Source organism: Euprymna scolopes, chromosome 8 (assembly GCF_053919585.1).
Source record: "Euprymna scolopes isolate OS-2025 chromosome 8, ASM5391958v1, whole genome shotgun sequence".
Taxonomy (NCBI): domain Eukaryota; kingdom Metazoa; phylum Mollusca; class Cephalopoda; order Sepiida; family Sepiolidae; genus Euprymna; species Euprymna scolopes.
The window spans coordinates 161768020-161782821 of NC_136489.1; the positions used below are offsets into that span (position 1 = coordinate 161768020).

Sequence of the window (14802 nt, forward strand, 5' to 3'; positions counted from 1 at the left end):
CATTATACTTCAAAAATATTGCAACAGCGACTGGGAAAGCTGACCTGCCTGCCAGTAGCTTGCCTCTTAACCCCTCAATCTACTGTCTCCCAAATTTCCCTTTGCGGACAGAAGCCGCACTTGTAGATCTGAAAATCACTCCTTCTCATGTCCCCGATATCATATGCAAAAAAAAAAAAAAAAAAAAAAAAAGAAAAAAAACAAATAGAAAAATTGAACAAAACAAAAGAAAAGACTAGCATAGCAAATTAAAAATATATTTAGATGCCATCATTACTGCTGATTTTGTATTATTAGACTTGGCTAGTGGTTAGGAGAGCTGGAGAAATGCATAAGTTTGTAAGTGATTTCTACAAGTCAGATTCTCATAATTAGAATATTATTTGTTGGTTCTGGTCCAGAATTCCCCCTATATTAAAAAAAAACAAAAATAGAGAAAAATCTCCAGGATATATGTACCTGTGATGCAAAGATAATATTGTGCTAGCGGGACCTGTGGAAATTCCACAGTGGACTCATTCATATGTAATGCATTGATGTTGGTATTCTGTAGATGTTCAGCATAAATGGAGACGTTCTGATATTATTGTAGTTTTTTTGTTAAAACTGCAAAAGTATTTATTTATCCAAGCTAGCAGAGACACCCGGTGTAGCCAGGTCATAAAATAGGCTTTAATATGATATTTTAATTCTTGCAGATTTTGTATATATTATTATAGAGTTAATGTTCTATCGATTTTAAAAATAAAAAATGTATCTATATGACTTGGGTTCATCAGCTTGAATTGAAATCAAATCCCAAACTTATATATATATATATATTTAAATAAGGGAGTAGTCACCAACAATGTGTATTTTTTAACATTATTTTATTATTCCGTGTTTTGGTTTTTCATTGAGATTTATGTTTGGATCATTGTAATAATGTTTTTAAGTCATTGAAATCGTTTACGCGCGTTTCAGACGGTCTGTGATGCGTCCTCGTCAGAAATTATTTTCAAATGTGTAAAAATGGCGATTTTCTTAGTTAATTTGAAGTTTTTCCAAGGGGTGGAGCAATAAAAATTCAGCATACCAATGAATAATAAATACTTACAAGCCTCCACCCCTTGGAAAAACTTCAAATTAACTAAGAAAATCGCCATTTTTACACATTTGAAAATAATTTCTGACGAGGACGCATCACAGACCGTCTGAAACGCGCGTAAACGATTTCAATGACTTAAAAACATTATTACAATGATCCAAACATAATTCTCAATGAAAAACCAAAACACGGAATAATAAAATAATGTTAAAAAATACACATTGTTGGTGACTACTCCCTTATTTAAATATACATCTTTCTTTCGTTGGAATTTATTAACCCATTTTATATATATATATATATATATATATATATAACTTTAGTTCTTTCAGCTATAATCAAAACCGAAACCAAAACTTATGAAGAATTCTTGATAAAATTATTTATGAAAAAAATAAATTACTAAGGTGCCATCAGCTGAAACCGAAACCAAGACTTATGAAGAATTCTTGGTAAAATTATTTATTACAAGAAATGGGAGTACATAACAATTAAACAACTGGATGTAAGTGCGACACACAAAATAACACATAGGCTATTGTATAAATACATAGATTCCAAAATTCACATAAATTGATCAAGTAGGTTTTTTTTATAAAGAAAATCATTTTTAGGTAAGTTTTTCCAATGTCCTCATGTTAAGAATGGCTTTCTAAAATCTCGCGAGTTTGAATTTTTGGAGTTATTTCCCTTATTTTCAAAATGCCGTTGTGATTTCCTCGCTGTTTGTTTACCCAAAACATTTGATTTTCTTATTAAAAAATGAAACTTGATCAATTTACATGATATTTTTGCATAAAATATTTTCCTTCTGCCATCAAAATTTGCAAATTTTGAAGTCTTGCTTTTCAAGCTATGTTTGTCTTAATTTATTAAATAAATTCATTAACATTCTTTATGAAAAAGTATTGATAAATTCATAGCATTTGTGCCCCCTTAACTAACTCGATGTACATACTCCCGACTAATTCGACAAGCAACAAAATCCCGCTTCTTCACTGTTGAGGTCCCTGGATGCCAGAAAGCCTTCTCCTCTAATAGTTTCTTCTCTCAAACTGCTAGACTTTGGAATTCCCTCCCCGTTTCCTGCTTCTTTGACTCTACTAACCTGCTGAAGTTTAAGTGATATTAATAAATATCTTGCTGCTCAACTCCCCAGAGCTCCCCGTTAGACACAATCCAAAATAGTAGCCTCTTACATTCCAAGTGGTAATATGCCATGTTTGGAATGAAAAAGAGTAAAAATAAATAAGTAAATTATTAAGAATTCTTGACCAATGAGAATTATTGACCAATGAAAATTATTGACCAATGAGAATCATTGACCAATGAGAATCATTGACCAATGAGAATCATTGACCAATGAAAAACCTATTTGAAATAATTTCCTAATAGTCTGTTCAATTATGTTCGAATTCATTTCCACATCTCAGCATTTCACAAATAAAATATCAAATTTACAAGACACCTCTCCACCTGCCTATATCCATGATAAATAGCACCCTACCTAAGAATTCTACCTTCAAACTCCTCGGCCTAACATTTTCAGGCAATATGAACTGGAACAAATGCATAGAGGACATTGCAAAGGCTGCTGCAAAGAAGGATTCCCTCTATCGAGTTAGAAAACTACTCACACCTGAGAGTATCCTTTACCTCTACAAAGCCACCATTCGCTCATGCATGGAGTATTATTGCAACATCTGGGCTGGTGCATCTATCACTAACCTCCCTCTCTTCGATAAAGTCCAAAAAAAAGTTGTCAATCTAATAGGTCCCACTTTGTCAACTAAGCTCCAGCCCCTGTCCCATCGCCGCAATGTTGCATCATTGTGCCTGTTTTACAAATATTTTAATGGAATGTGTTCTGATGAACTCGTTTCACTTGTACCCCCTCAACATACATATCTCCGACAAACACGCTTAGCAATAAGATCTCACCCCTTCACTGTTGATGTCCCTAAATGCCAGAAAGCTTTCTATTCTAATAGTTTCTTCCCTCGAATAGCTAGACTTTGGAATTCCCTTCCTGCTGCCTGCTTCCCTGGCTGTACTGATATGCAGAAATTTAAATGTAACATAAACAAATATCTTGTTAATCTTTCCTAGACATGGCCCCAAATAGTAGCCCCCTTACGTCCAAGTGGCGATATGCTTTGTAAGGGGTGAACATGAGTTAAAAAAAAATAAATAAATAAAATCAAAACTTAGAAAATAATGAGATTTTTGCATTTTATTTTGTGTGTGTGTGTGTGCATTTTAACTACTCACCTTGGGTAACTTTGATCTGCACAGGCATCAACCACGGACTTTTTATCTTTTACGTCAAAGAGACGGATATTGCCAGATCGATTGCCTAACAACAACTGAAAAATGAAAAAAAAAAAAAAAAATGAAAAAACAAAAAAAAAATGAAAAACCAAAAAAAAATGAAAAAAAAAAAAAATGAAAAAAAAAAAAAATGAAAAAACAAAAAAATGAATAAACAAAAAAATGAATAAACAAAAAAAAAATGAAAAAACAAAAAAAATGAAAAAACAAAAAAATGAAAAAACAAAAAAAAATGAAAAAACAAAAAAAATGAAAAAAAAAATGAAAAAACAAAAAAAAATGAAAAAACAAAAAAAAATGAAAAAAAAAATGAAAAAAAAAATGGAAAAAAAAATGGAAAAAAAAATGAAAAAAAAATGAAAAAAAAAATGGAAAAAAAAAAATGAAAAAAAAATGAAAAAAAAATGAAAAAAAAATGAAAAAAAAAAAAATGTAATATCAATTTATATAAAAAAAAAAAACATTTTTTTTTTTTAAAGTAAACCCAAACCTTTTGCAGCGATGATCAAGTCAGAAACAACACAAAGCAAAGAAAAATGGATCTATCGTCATGTCAGTAAATATTTTTTATACACAATCATTGTCGTCATCTCTTTCTTCATTTATTGTTTCAGCTGTCTGTCATTAAGAACAAACAAAACAACAGCATTGCTGCAGGGCCTAACGTAGTGAACAACAATGTAAGTAGATATGGACGAGTTACAGTTTGGGAAAAATTAATAAAAGTACATGAAGATCGATTTTTCATACAGTAGAACTCCGGGATACGGCATAAAAAAATTAGTAACAAAATACAGTACAGTATATAATACACATGTATATAATCAAATAACATTATAAATAACACCGTAAAGCAGGGCAAATACCGTAACTAGGGCCTGGAAAAATGTCATATTCACCATCATAACTTAAAAAGAAAAAAACATATCCTAGGACCACCATATCCCGGGGTTCTACTGTATTTGTAAAATGTTTGGCAGAATTTTTTAACAGGTGACAAATATCCATATTATTTGGATTATTTGGATGACGGTTCTCATCTTGATTGTTATTTTCACAATGTTTCGGTCGATGTAACCTCCAACCTTCTTTAGATGTATCTTGTCGAGATCAGAAATGTTTCTGTCAAACTTGGGAATCTGCACGGAATTTCAAACAGAGGCCTTTATTTAAATCCATGGGGTGGAGAAAAAAAAATCATTACGTAGCATGAAAATGTATGGTATTCTTCTGCCCAACTATGAGGTGCCTTCAATAAGTTTCCAGACTTTTTTTTGTACAGGCATTTAAAATTGTCATAGATTCCTGAAACTCCAATATGTCATTGCTATACATCTAATGAGATGACTGACCAATTTTTATGATTTCAGGTTCAAATGAATAGCTGCAGCAGAAATTGGAATACACCCTACTAAAGCCTGATTGTCACAGCGGGTGAATTTAAAAAATGTAATCTGGACGTGGAGACACTTTAGAAGAACGATATGCAATAAAATTATGTTTTAAACTTGAAACAATGCCACAGAAACATATGGAATGTTTCAGACTGCTTTTAGACCATCTTGCATGAATCGAGCATCAGTTTTTAAGTGGTATAAGAGATTCAAGGAAGGCATGCAGTCAGTGAGGGATGATGAGAGGTGTGGGAGGAGTAAGAAGTCAGAACACCAGAGTTGATTGTCCAAATAAAGAATTTCATGGATAAGGACCTGTGTGTGTCTATAGAGACAAGTGCATAGCTTGGTGTCAGTGTGGGAACTGTACACACAATTATTTGCAAAGAAAAGAAGATGCAGTAGATTTGCGCAAAGTTTGTCTCAAGGGTGCAGTCCACAACACCATCCTTGTCACAGACTATTTGACCAAGATGGGCATCAAGACAGTTCCTCACCCTCCCTATAGTCCAGACCTTGCTCCTTGTGACTTTAGATTATTCCTTAAGCTCAAGGAAAAACCTTAGAGGCTGTCGTTATAAGAGAACTAAGATGAAAGAGGCTGTGACGAGGGTCACTGACACAAGAGGACTTCCATGGGGGCTTCCAGAAGTTGTTGGAATGGTACAAGTGCGTTACAGCCGGAGGAGATTACTCTGAAGGCGACTAGAGTTTTATGTGTGTACTGTCAATAAAAGTGTCCATACGAAAAAAAAGTATGCAAACTTACTGAAGGCAGTTCGTATCTCAATTATTAATTTAACACAAGTGACATGCTTTAAGTGTGAGTTGAAGCACGACAATTATTAATCTCAAGAAAATCTATTTTATCGTTCAGTTTGAAAGTCTTCAACAAACAAAATATTTACTAAACTTATTTACCAAGAAAATGAGTGGCGCTTGTCTAGGATTCCCTCTCACATAAAAAAAAAGAAAGAAAAAGAAAACATTGTATGCCAAAGATCAGGTAAATAGATTAAGTAGTTTTATTTTTATTAAGAAAATAGAATTTTATAGCTAAACTTTGACTGACATCATTTTGCGAACAGTCTGGAAGGGCAAAGGAGATAACTCCAAATAATTCAAACTTGTGAGATTTTAGAAAGCCATTCTTAACATGGAGAGGGAGGATATTGGCAAATGTCAAATTCACTTAAAAATAAAACTACTTGATCAATGTACATGGTTTTTGGTGGATGATATTTTCTTTCCGTTATAAGTGCAAACATGTTGTGACGTGACTGTTGGAAGGAATAACGAGAAGACTCGGAAACGGTGAAAAGAATAATATGTTAACAGAAAATACAAACAAGTATGATAGTTGTAAATTAGTAGTAAATGCGAGTTGGCAATAATTTTCCCCTTTTACCAATTTGGTACTCCCAAATGGGGAGCAGCATATATATAGTTTAAAATATAATTATCTACTGACGTGTTTCGTCATCTACGACTCATCAGGGTGGCTGAATCCAACGAGATTTAAAAGTATCGCAAACAAAAACAAAAAACATCTACATAAAATGATGTACGTCCAGCCGTCGTGTGTGATAGCCCAGGGGTAGATGTTTTGGGTTCTAACCATAGGGTCCTGATTTTGAATCTCGCTAGATTCAGCCATTCTGATGAGTTGTAGACGACAAAACATGTCAGTGGAATTTTAAACTATATATATATATATATATATATATATATATATATATATATATATTTATTTAAAGGAGATTAGAACAAGCTGAGAAGCTATAGCAAACATCTATATGAATACTTCAACCATAGTTCCTGATTTCAAAAGGCGAAAAATTAAAAGATACATCTGCCTTACTTTTAATGCTAGGTTTATTTATGGTGTCTTTCACATTTAATAAAAACCCTTCACAATATTTGCTGACGAGGAAACCTTGTTTACTAAAAAACTATATGTAATAATTATTGTCCGTAACTTGATGTCTACCACAACAAAAACACTGTTTTCCGAAACGATCGTACAAATAATTGATTTTGTTGTTGTTCCTTCTTATGAAACGGATTTTTAATTTAATTATAATTTGATTTTTAAATTATCAATCACATTACTAAATATATATATATATATATATATATTGTGTATATTTAGGCAGCATTTTCTCATTTAGACAAATATTATTGAATAGCACGGAATTATTCTGTTTTACAATTTTCCTTTTTATCTTCTCCAATCTCCGTTGTTGCAAAGATTGACTCTCCACCTCTCTGACTCTAGCTCCATATCACAACATCTGAAGGGACATGGCTGCCAACATTCGGAATTTCGAAGAATTATGGTAGAAAATACAGGAGTATTGCAGAGTGAGAGAAATGTAAATCAAAAAAAAAAAAAAGGTCCTACCAGGCGATCTGATTTTTGTGACCATTCCAAGGATAAGAATGGTGATTTGGCCATACAAGTGGCCTTTGTTGAAGGCTGTGGACTCCAAGTCCAAACTCTGAAAGAATAATAAAAAAGACGAACATAAGAAAATGGAATTACATTGGTTATTACAAACCCTCAATGTTTAAACTGAAATCAAAATAGCAATTGCTAAAATTTTAGTGAGATAAGACATGAAAATGATACGGATAATCTCGTTTCTAAATTTTTTTTTTAGATATGGATTGGTTATTCATATTATTTGGATTCATTGGACTACCGTTCTCATCTTCAGTGTGATTTTCCCAACATTTTGGTCGATGTAACCTCTGACCTTCTTCAAGTGTATCTTGACAGAATTTCGAGCGGAACCCTTTATTTACTTCACGGGGGTAGCATACTCTTGTTCCATCAGCCATGACTGGATCGAGGTTCTAAGTAATTCGCAATTGTATTTTTCGGTCGTCCGCACTGAGAATTGAACCCTCAAGAGAATATCACTTTTTACAATTGATTTTTCCAAGTACTCTAACCATTGCGCCACTGGTACTTGGTTAAAGTACTTGAAAAAAATCAATTGTAAAAACTGATATTCTCCTGAAGGTTGAAGATTCAATTCTCAGTGTGGGCGACCGAAAAATACAATTGCAAATTACTTACTATCCAGTCATGGCTGACGGAACAAAAGTATGCTACCCGCGTGAAGTAAATCAAGGTTCTGTTTGAAATTCCGTCCAAATTCCCAAGTTTGACAAGATACACCTGAAGAAGGTTGGAGGTTACATCGACCGAAACGTTAAAATCACACTCAAGACGAGAACAGTAGTTTGATGAATCCAAACAATACGGATAATCTCATATTTTCATTTCAGCTAATAAAGGTTTGTAGATCTCTCAGCTTGAAGAATCAAATTTTTTATTTCACAATTTCTACACTATTGGGACGAGATTTTGTAGTCGGTAAATGGAGTTTTCAGATAAAAAACAATGGGTTCAACTGATTCTTTTTTGTCAATTCTAATAAATTACAATGGTAGTTTCCAAATTATGCAGTCGAAATTACCTAAATATTACTGAATTATTGAAAAAACAACTTTAATCGTGTTGGCAGGCAAAACATTGTGGCCATCTTGTTAAAATCAAAATGGAAAATTACCTCCCCTTTGAAGTCTCCTGTGTCTTACATAAGCAAATACGATCATTCTCATCAAATTCTGTTTTTATTTTCTTTAACTACTGTTCTCATCTTGAGTGTGATTTTAACAACGTTTCGGTTGATGTAACCTCCAACCTTCTTCAATAAATAATTTTCTACCTTATCAATTTTGGTAATTTTTGGATATAATCATCTTAAAAATATGAGGAATACGTAGATACCATTTGTTTTCATGTGAAATTCAGTTTTATGATTTTCGAAATTTCGTCCTAATAGTGTAGAAGCGCCCATAATTTTATGAACAACAGCACAAGAATGTTATTTAAAGGAAATCATTTGTGACATAATGTTTTTTTTCTTTTTTTTTTAATAATGAGTGATCATTTATTAAGAACCAAAAATTACTCGAGGGTAAAAGTTAATGAAATAATTGTCAGTTAAATTTTGAAGAATTTTGTGAAGATTAAAAATGAACTGAACAGAATTATTTATGACGATGATTTATGGCAAATTTTTGTTGAAACTGGATTCGAAGACGACCCTTATTGTAGTCTGCAGTAAATCACTCACAAATGGGAAGTTCTTGGAAAGAAACACTGTTCATGGAAATTTTGTTACAGTTTGCACACACACACACAAAGGAAGAAAAGAAAAGTCCTTTGCAGTGATGGTATTAAGACAAGTTCTTGCTGCAAACATTTTACAAAGCCGAATGAAACTCAGTCGAGCACTTTTCATGGAAATAACGATAAAATAGAAAAAACCAAAAAAAAAACCAAAAAAAAACGAGCAACATTAAAATAGGTGAATAATTTTGTCCTCAAACTTGCTGCAAGAAAAGATTTTGAAACTCACTTGACGACTCCATCAGCATCTAAACTGGCCACGTACTGACCAGAATTACTAAATCGACAATAGCAAATTCCAGACCGATGTTCTGTGTATTCTTCCTACAATAAGAAATATTATTGATTTAGTCATCAGCCAAAAAGGTAACAATTGCAACAGAATATAAAAAGCAACAGTATTTTCATGGTATCCCATAATGCATTAGAAACGTACAATTACGTTTGTCTTTGTTTTTTTTAAATAGTTAAACTAAAGAAATTATTTTAACAGTATCCCATAATGCATTAAAAAATTACAATTGTTTTTTTTTTGCTTTTTTTTTTAAATAGTCAAATAAAAAAAAAGTTTTAATGGTATCTTATAAGGCATTAAAAAACTACAATTGTTTGGTTCTTTTAAAGAGTTAAACTAAAAGAAATTGGTTTAATGGAAGCCCATAATGCATATGACAACTACAATTATTTTTTGTTGCTTTTTTTAAATAGATAAACTAAAAAAAATATTTTAATAGTATCCTATATTGCATATGAAAATTACAATTAAGTTTGCTTTTTTTTAAATAGTTAAACTAAAAAAATCTTTCAATGGTATCCCATAATGCATTAGAAAACTACAATTACGTTTGCTTCTTTTTAAATAGTTAAACTAAAAAAATTGTTTTAATGATAGCCCATAATGCATTAGAAAACTACAATTAATTTTTTTTTTTTTTTTTTAAATAGTTAAACAAAAAAAATTGTTTAATGGTAGCTGATAATGCATCAGAAAACTACAATTGTTTCCTTGCTTTTTTTTTAATATATAGTTAAACTAAAAAATAATGTTTTAATGGTAGCCCATAATGCATCAGGAAACTACCGTTGATTTTTTTTTTCTTTGCTTTTTTTAAATAGTTAAACTAAAAAAAATGTTCTAATGGTAGCCCATAATACATCAGATAACAAATTATGTTTGTTTTTTAAATAATTAAAATAAAAATTAAAAATAAACTAAGATGAATGTACAAAATGTTTAACAATTTTAAAAATTTGACCTATTTTTGACCCCTTAAAAACTATTTTAACGGCTAAACACCCATAAAAGAAGGATCTGTAAAAAATCCAATCATTTGAGGTCCCTAGTACTGCGCTGCAACTTTTAGTTTCGGAGGAGATAGAGTTTGAAAATATGGAGACAGACAGACATATAGCCTTTTATATATTAGATTAAAATGGTCAATTAGGAAAAGGAAAATTATGTTCTCAACTTCTTTACTAACTCAGTGTTTGAGAGATATAGAACTTTAATTGAACATTCGAATATCGACGTATCTCATATAGAGTTCAAGTGTTAGCCTCTGGTAGGGGGCCCCCTTGATTTCTGAGAACTTCAACTGAAGGCATCATCATGAGTCACATCTTCTGCTTGGTGCAGATTGTGAAACCAAGGGACTTATTTTTTGCCACTCCTTCCAATCCAGGCTCTGTCAGTGGGGCATTAGAATACGCCGACTGCCTCCCTGCAGAGGGTAAAAGTCCCTCAATGGGGGTCCTGAATATAACCTTAAACTATATCCAGTGGTGAGGTCCCAGCTTGAGGGCTTTGGAGAGTGTGGAGCCACCCTTTAATTACCATTGCTCCCAGGTCCACTCTGACCCGGAGTGGTAGTACTTGTTAGGGGTCCCAACTATGGATTAAATAGAAACCGACGTGAAAACAACAAATATATTCTATTAAAAAAATTTTTCTTCAAAATCTTTGGATTCGGCATTAAATAACCCGAAAAGGGTTGATATGCCGTAAAACAAAAACAACCAACCAACCAACCTTCCAATCCAGGGCAAGTTGGTTAATGGACGCCCAACTGTTGAGAAATGCCCAATCAAAAACATTTTCTCTCCATCTTCTCATTGGCTTTCCTCTGCCTCTTCTGCCTTCTAAGATACCCTCAAAGCATAAATTTGACAGACCAGTGGTTGATCATTTAGCATGGCCAAAAAGTTTACGGTTTTACTTGTTCAAATAAAATGAAACAACTAAAAGTCGCATCTCATCATCTAATAAACATGTTAGAACTTATATGTTGTTGCCTCATTAAACTTCTATAATTCACAAAAATAAAAGGAAATTGATGAAACTGGATGCTTACCTGACTAAGTAATATAAAAGGAGTCTCGTTTCTATTACCTGAAATGAATCAAACATTAAAAAATTCAATAACAATACACTGTTATTCTTTCAAACTTAAAAATTTTTTTTTTTTTTTTTTTTTTGCATGCTTTCCTTTCATATTTCATTGTTTCTACTTGGCAAAATGCTACTTGAGAATCTATATTATTATTATTATTGGTCCCCCCGATTTATCAGAGAGAGACCTATGCTTTCAGTGGCGTCCGCTCATGCGTCCGTTATTCCGGACGATTTCCAGATAACCGTCCATTAGTTTTTCCTGAAATTTTGCCACAAATTGTATTTCATTAAATAGATGTGCACAGTAAAAAAATGTTTTTTGCGAAAATTCCCGTTGCGTTCCCAGGGACTCAAAAGAGGTAAAAAATGCCCCCAAATGGCCGCAAATTACATGTTTTTACCCCATAACTTTTGATCCATCCATTAAATTTTTCTGAAACTTTGCCAAAATGTGAAGCCCATTGTTTTTAATATAGATTCAGTATGGGTGATCCTGGCAAAATTCTGGTTCGTATCCTTCTGGGACTTTTGGACCTTAAAAAACCCAAAAAAGAAACCCGTCTTTTTGGGGCTCTTTTTTCATATTACTCAAAAACTTGATATGTATGTCTACATAGTAGTTTTCGATGGTGCTGAATTCAAATATACATGTCTTAAGGTGTGAAACTGCACCGTTTGTCCATTTTCATTGGAATTCGGCATTCTTAGGAGCTCAAAAGAGGTCACAAATGCCCCAAACTTGCAAAAAATGACACTTTTTACCCGAGAACTTCGCCCCATTCATTAGATTTTTCTGAAACTTGTTGAAAATGTTTAAGTAACATTGGCCCTTCACACTTCTCACATTCATCACTTCTTCACTATTTTTTGTGGCATTATCTCACATGCAGCACCAAAAAAGGGGGCCCACGAACACGCAGCTTGTTATTACAGAGTGACCAAAAAAAAAACAGAGGACATTCAATTGTTTTTCTGAGCATTTTACAGTCAACGGAGAAAAAAAGGCCAAAGACCCTAGTGCTTTGATGTGATGTTTTGAATATAATAAACTAGTTATGACCAAAGTTTCAATTCATTCAGACAAAACACTAAGAAACGGGATCAAATTAGAGTTGGGGGCCGTTTTATGGGGTCCCCCTGTACTATCGGGGAGGGGGGCCTGGCGTTGTCCAGGTGTTTATATATATATATATATATATATTCAATTGTTTTTCTGAGCATTTTTTTTTTACATGGAGTTCACCACTTATCAAGGCCCAAGGGCCACTCGGGGATAAGGGTTATTGTGTGTACAGTAATCAATCGGATAGTGTAGTAATAGTATTGGAGAATTGATAAAGTGTCATTACTTAAGGGGGCAATTCATCAGGATTGGACTTGAAGATATCCAGGTTGAAGTCGGGAGGGAAACAGGCAAGCGGAACAGAGTTCCACAGGCGTGCAGTTCTAAGAAAAAAGCTTTGTTCATAGAATCTACGTTTTGATTTAGGCACAGATAAGGAGTGGGGAAAATTATTGACAGTGGTTTCAGCTAGTCGGGTGTTTTTGGAAAAAGATTGGCAAGGGGCGACCAGAGAATGGAGCTCGGACAAGCACTTGCCATGGAAATAACGATAGAACAAAGATAGGCTCGCTACGTCTCTTCTGTGGGAAAGAGGTTGCAGGGAAGAGAAAAGGGCATCCCCCACTAAGCCACAAAGTCTATTTTGTACTCTGTCAAGGCAGGATAGGCTTTTTTTAACAGCTCCTGCCCAGATGTGACAGCAGTATTCCATCCTTGGATGTACTTGGCTTTTATATAGATAGAGAATTGCATCAGTAGTGAGATATCTTCTGAAGCGGTAGAAGGATCCTACCATTTTTCCAGCGACCTTGGCAACAGACTTGATGTATGTGATCCATTTAAGATCAGGAGTAAAGGTCAAACCCAGAAGCTTATCAAAACATGGGGCCTCCCCTAGACGAGAGCCATCCATTTCAATTGATGCCAGATGGGGATCAGAACGTTTATGATGTAGAGATAGGAGCTTGGTCTTAGATGCATTAAAGGTAACCAGTCACCTCTTGCCCCACTGTACCATGTGCTCAATATCAGATCAACGGAGAAAAAAAGGCCAAAGACCCTAGTTTTTTGATGTGATGTTTTGAATATAATAAACTAGTTATGGCCAAAGTTTCAATTCATTCGGACAAAACACTAAGAAATGGGACCTAATTAGAGTTGGAGCCCGTTTTTTGGGGAGTCACCCTGTAATATTATTATTGCTAGTGCATCTACCACTAGTTTCTCATTCCTAAGCAAGGTTCAAAAAAGAATCATCAACCTAATAGGTTCCGCATGATCAAACAAATTCCAACCCTTGACCTATCACCAACATGTTGCATCACCAACACCTGTTTAGATATAAAAAATGTTTTGCTATAAAATTTCGTTTTTCTCAATTGCTCATTTATAAAACTATGCTTTAGCACTTGCTAACTGGTGACCCTTTCTATTCTTTCACGTTTCATTTATTTTCATTTTAACATCCGTGCACATCTGTATATATAGCTTTCGTTTTCTTCTGTTGTTTCATTTCCTTTTGTTATAATTTTATAAACAGTTCATATTAAACGCTATCGTTGTCCAAAACGGCTCTGCCAAGGCCAGCAACCGTGCTACAAGGGAACATATCTGAAACTCTGAACAGAACATTTTATAGTTTCAGACACAACTCCAAAATACTATGTTCATTGGGCCTAATCTAACATTATTTTTCACAGTCACTTCTTCCCTAGAACAGCCAGACTTTGGAATTCCCTTCCTGCTACCTGCTTCCCTGACTGTACTGATATGCAGAAGTTCAAATGTAATGTAAACCAACATTTTAATCTCTCTTAGGGGCGCTCACAATTAGTAGCCCCTTATGTCCAAGTGGGAATATGCCTTGTTAGGGGTGAACACAAGTTAAAAAAAAATAGTTTAAATGTGGATAGTTAATATTCAGATTACTATTCTCATCTTGGGTCAACAACCAACAGTTTCTACGATGTTTTGGCCAATGTAACCTCCAATCTTCCTCAGGTGCATCTTTTCAAACTTGGAAACCTTACAACGGCTGAAACATTGTGAAAATGACAACCAAGATGAGAATAGAAGTCTGAATATTAGCTATTCTCATTTAAAATATTGCAAAACAAAATTAAGTTAGGCCCCATACTCGTAGTATTAAGGAGGTGTGTGTGAAAAGCGCTGACATGTTACAATGAACTTCAATTTCAAATAATAACCAGCCCCACCACCCACCTCTATGCAAGGTAATCCCTTATGGGTCAGATACATTTTATACTCCTATTCTGATGCATTTCTGTGCAGGAGGCCAAACGGATTCTTCTGTAGATGCTGCTTCAT

The 14802-nt window shown here is 33.7% G+C and overlaps 1 protein-coding gene across 1 annotated transcript in view; it reads right to left on the reverse strand.

Moving 5' to 3' along the window:
- LOC145283970 (WD repeat-containing protein 91-like) overlaps positions 1–14802 on the reverse strand; it is a 222075-nt gene that overhangs the window by 20567 nt on the left and 186706 nt on the right. The window contains exons 8-11 of the mRNA XM_080133067.1: positions 11371–11408; positions 9249–9343; positions 7217–7313; positions 3359–3453 (exon numbers count right to left, since the gene is read on the reverse strand). Coding sequence (XP_079989193.1) covers positions 3359–3453; positions 7217–7313; positions 9249–9343; positions 11371–11408 — 325 coding nt within the window. The remainder of the gene's footprint in view (positions 1–3358; positions 3454–7216; positions 7314–9248; positions 9344–11370; positions 11409–14802) is intronic.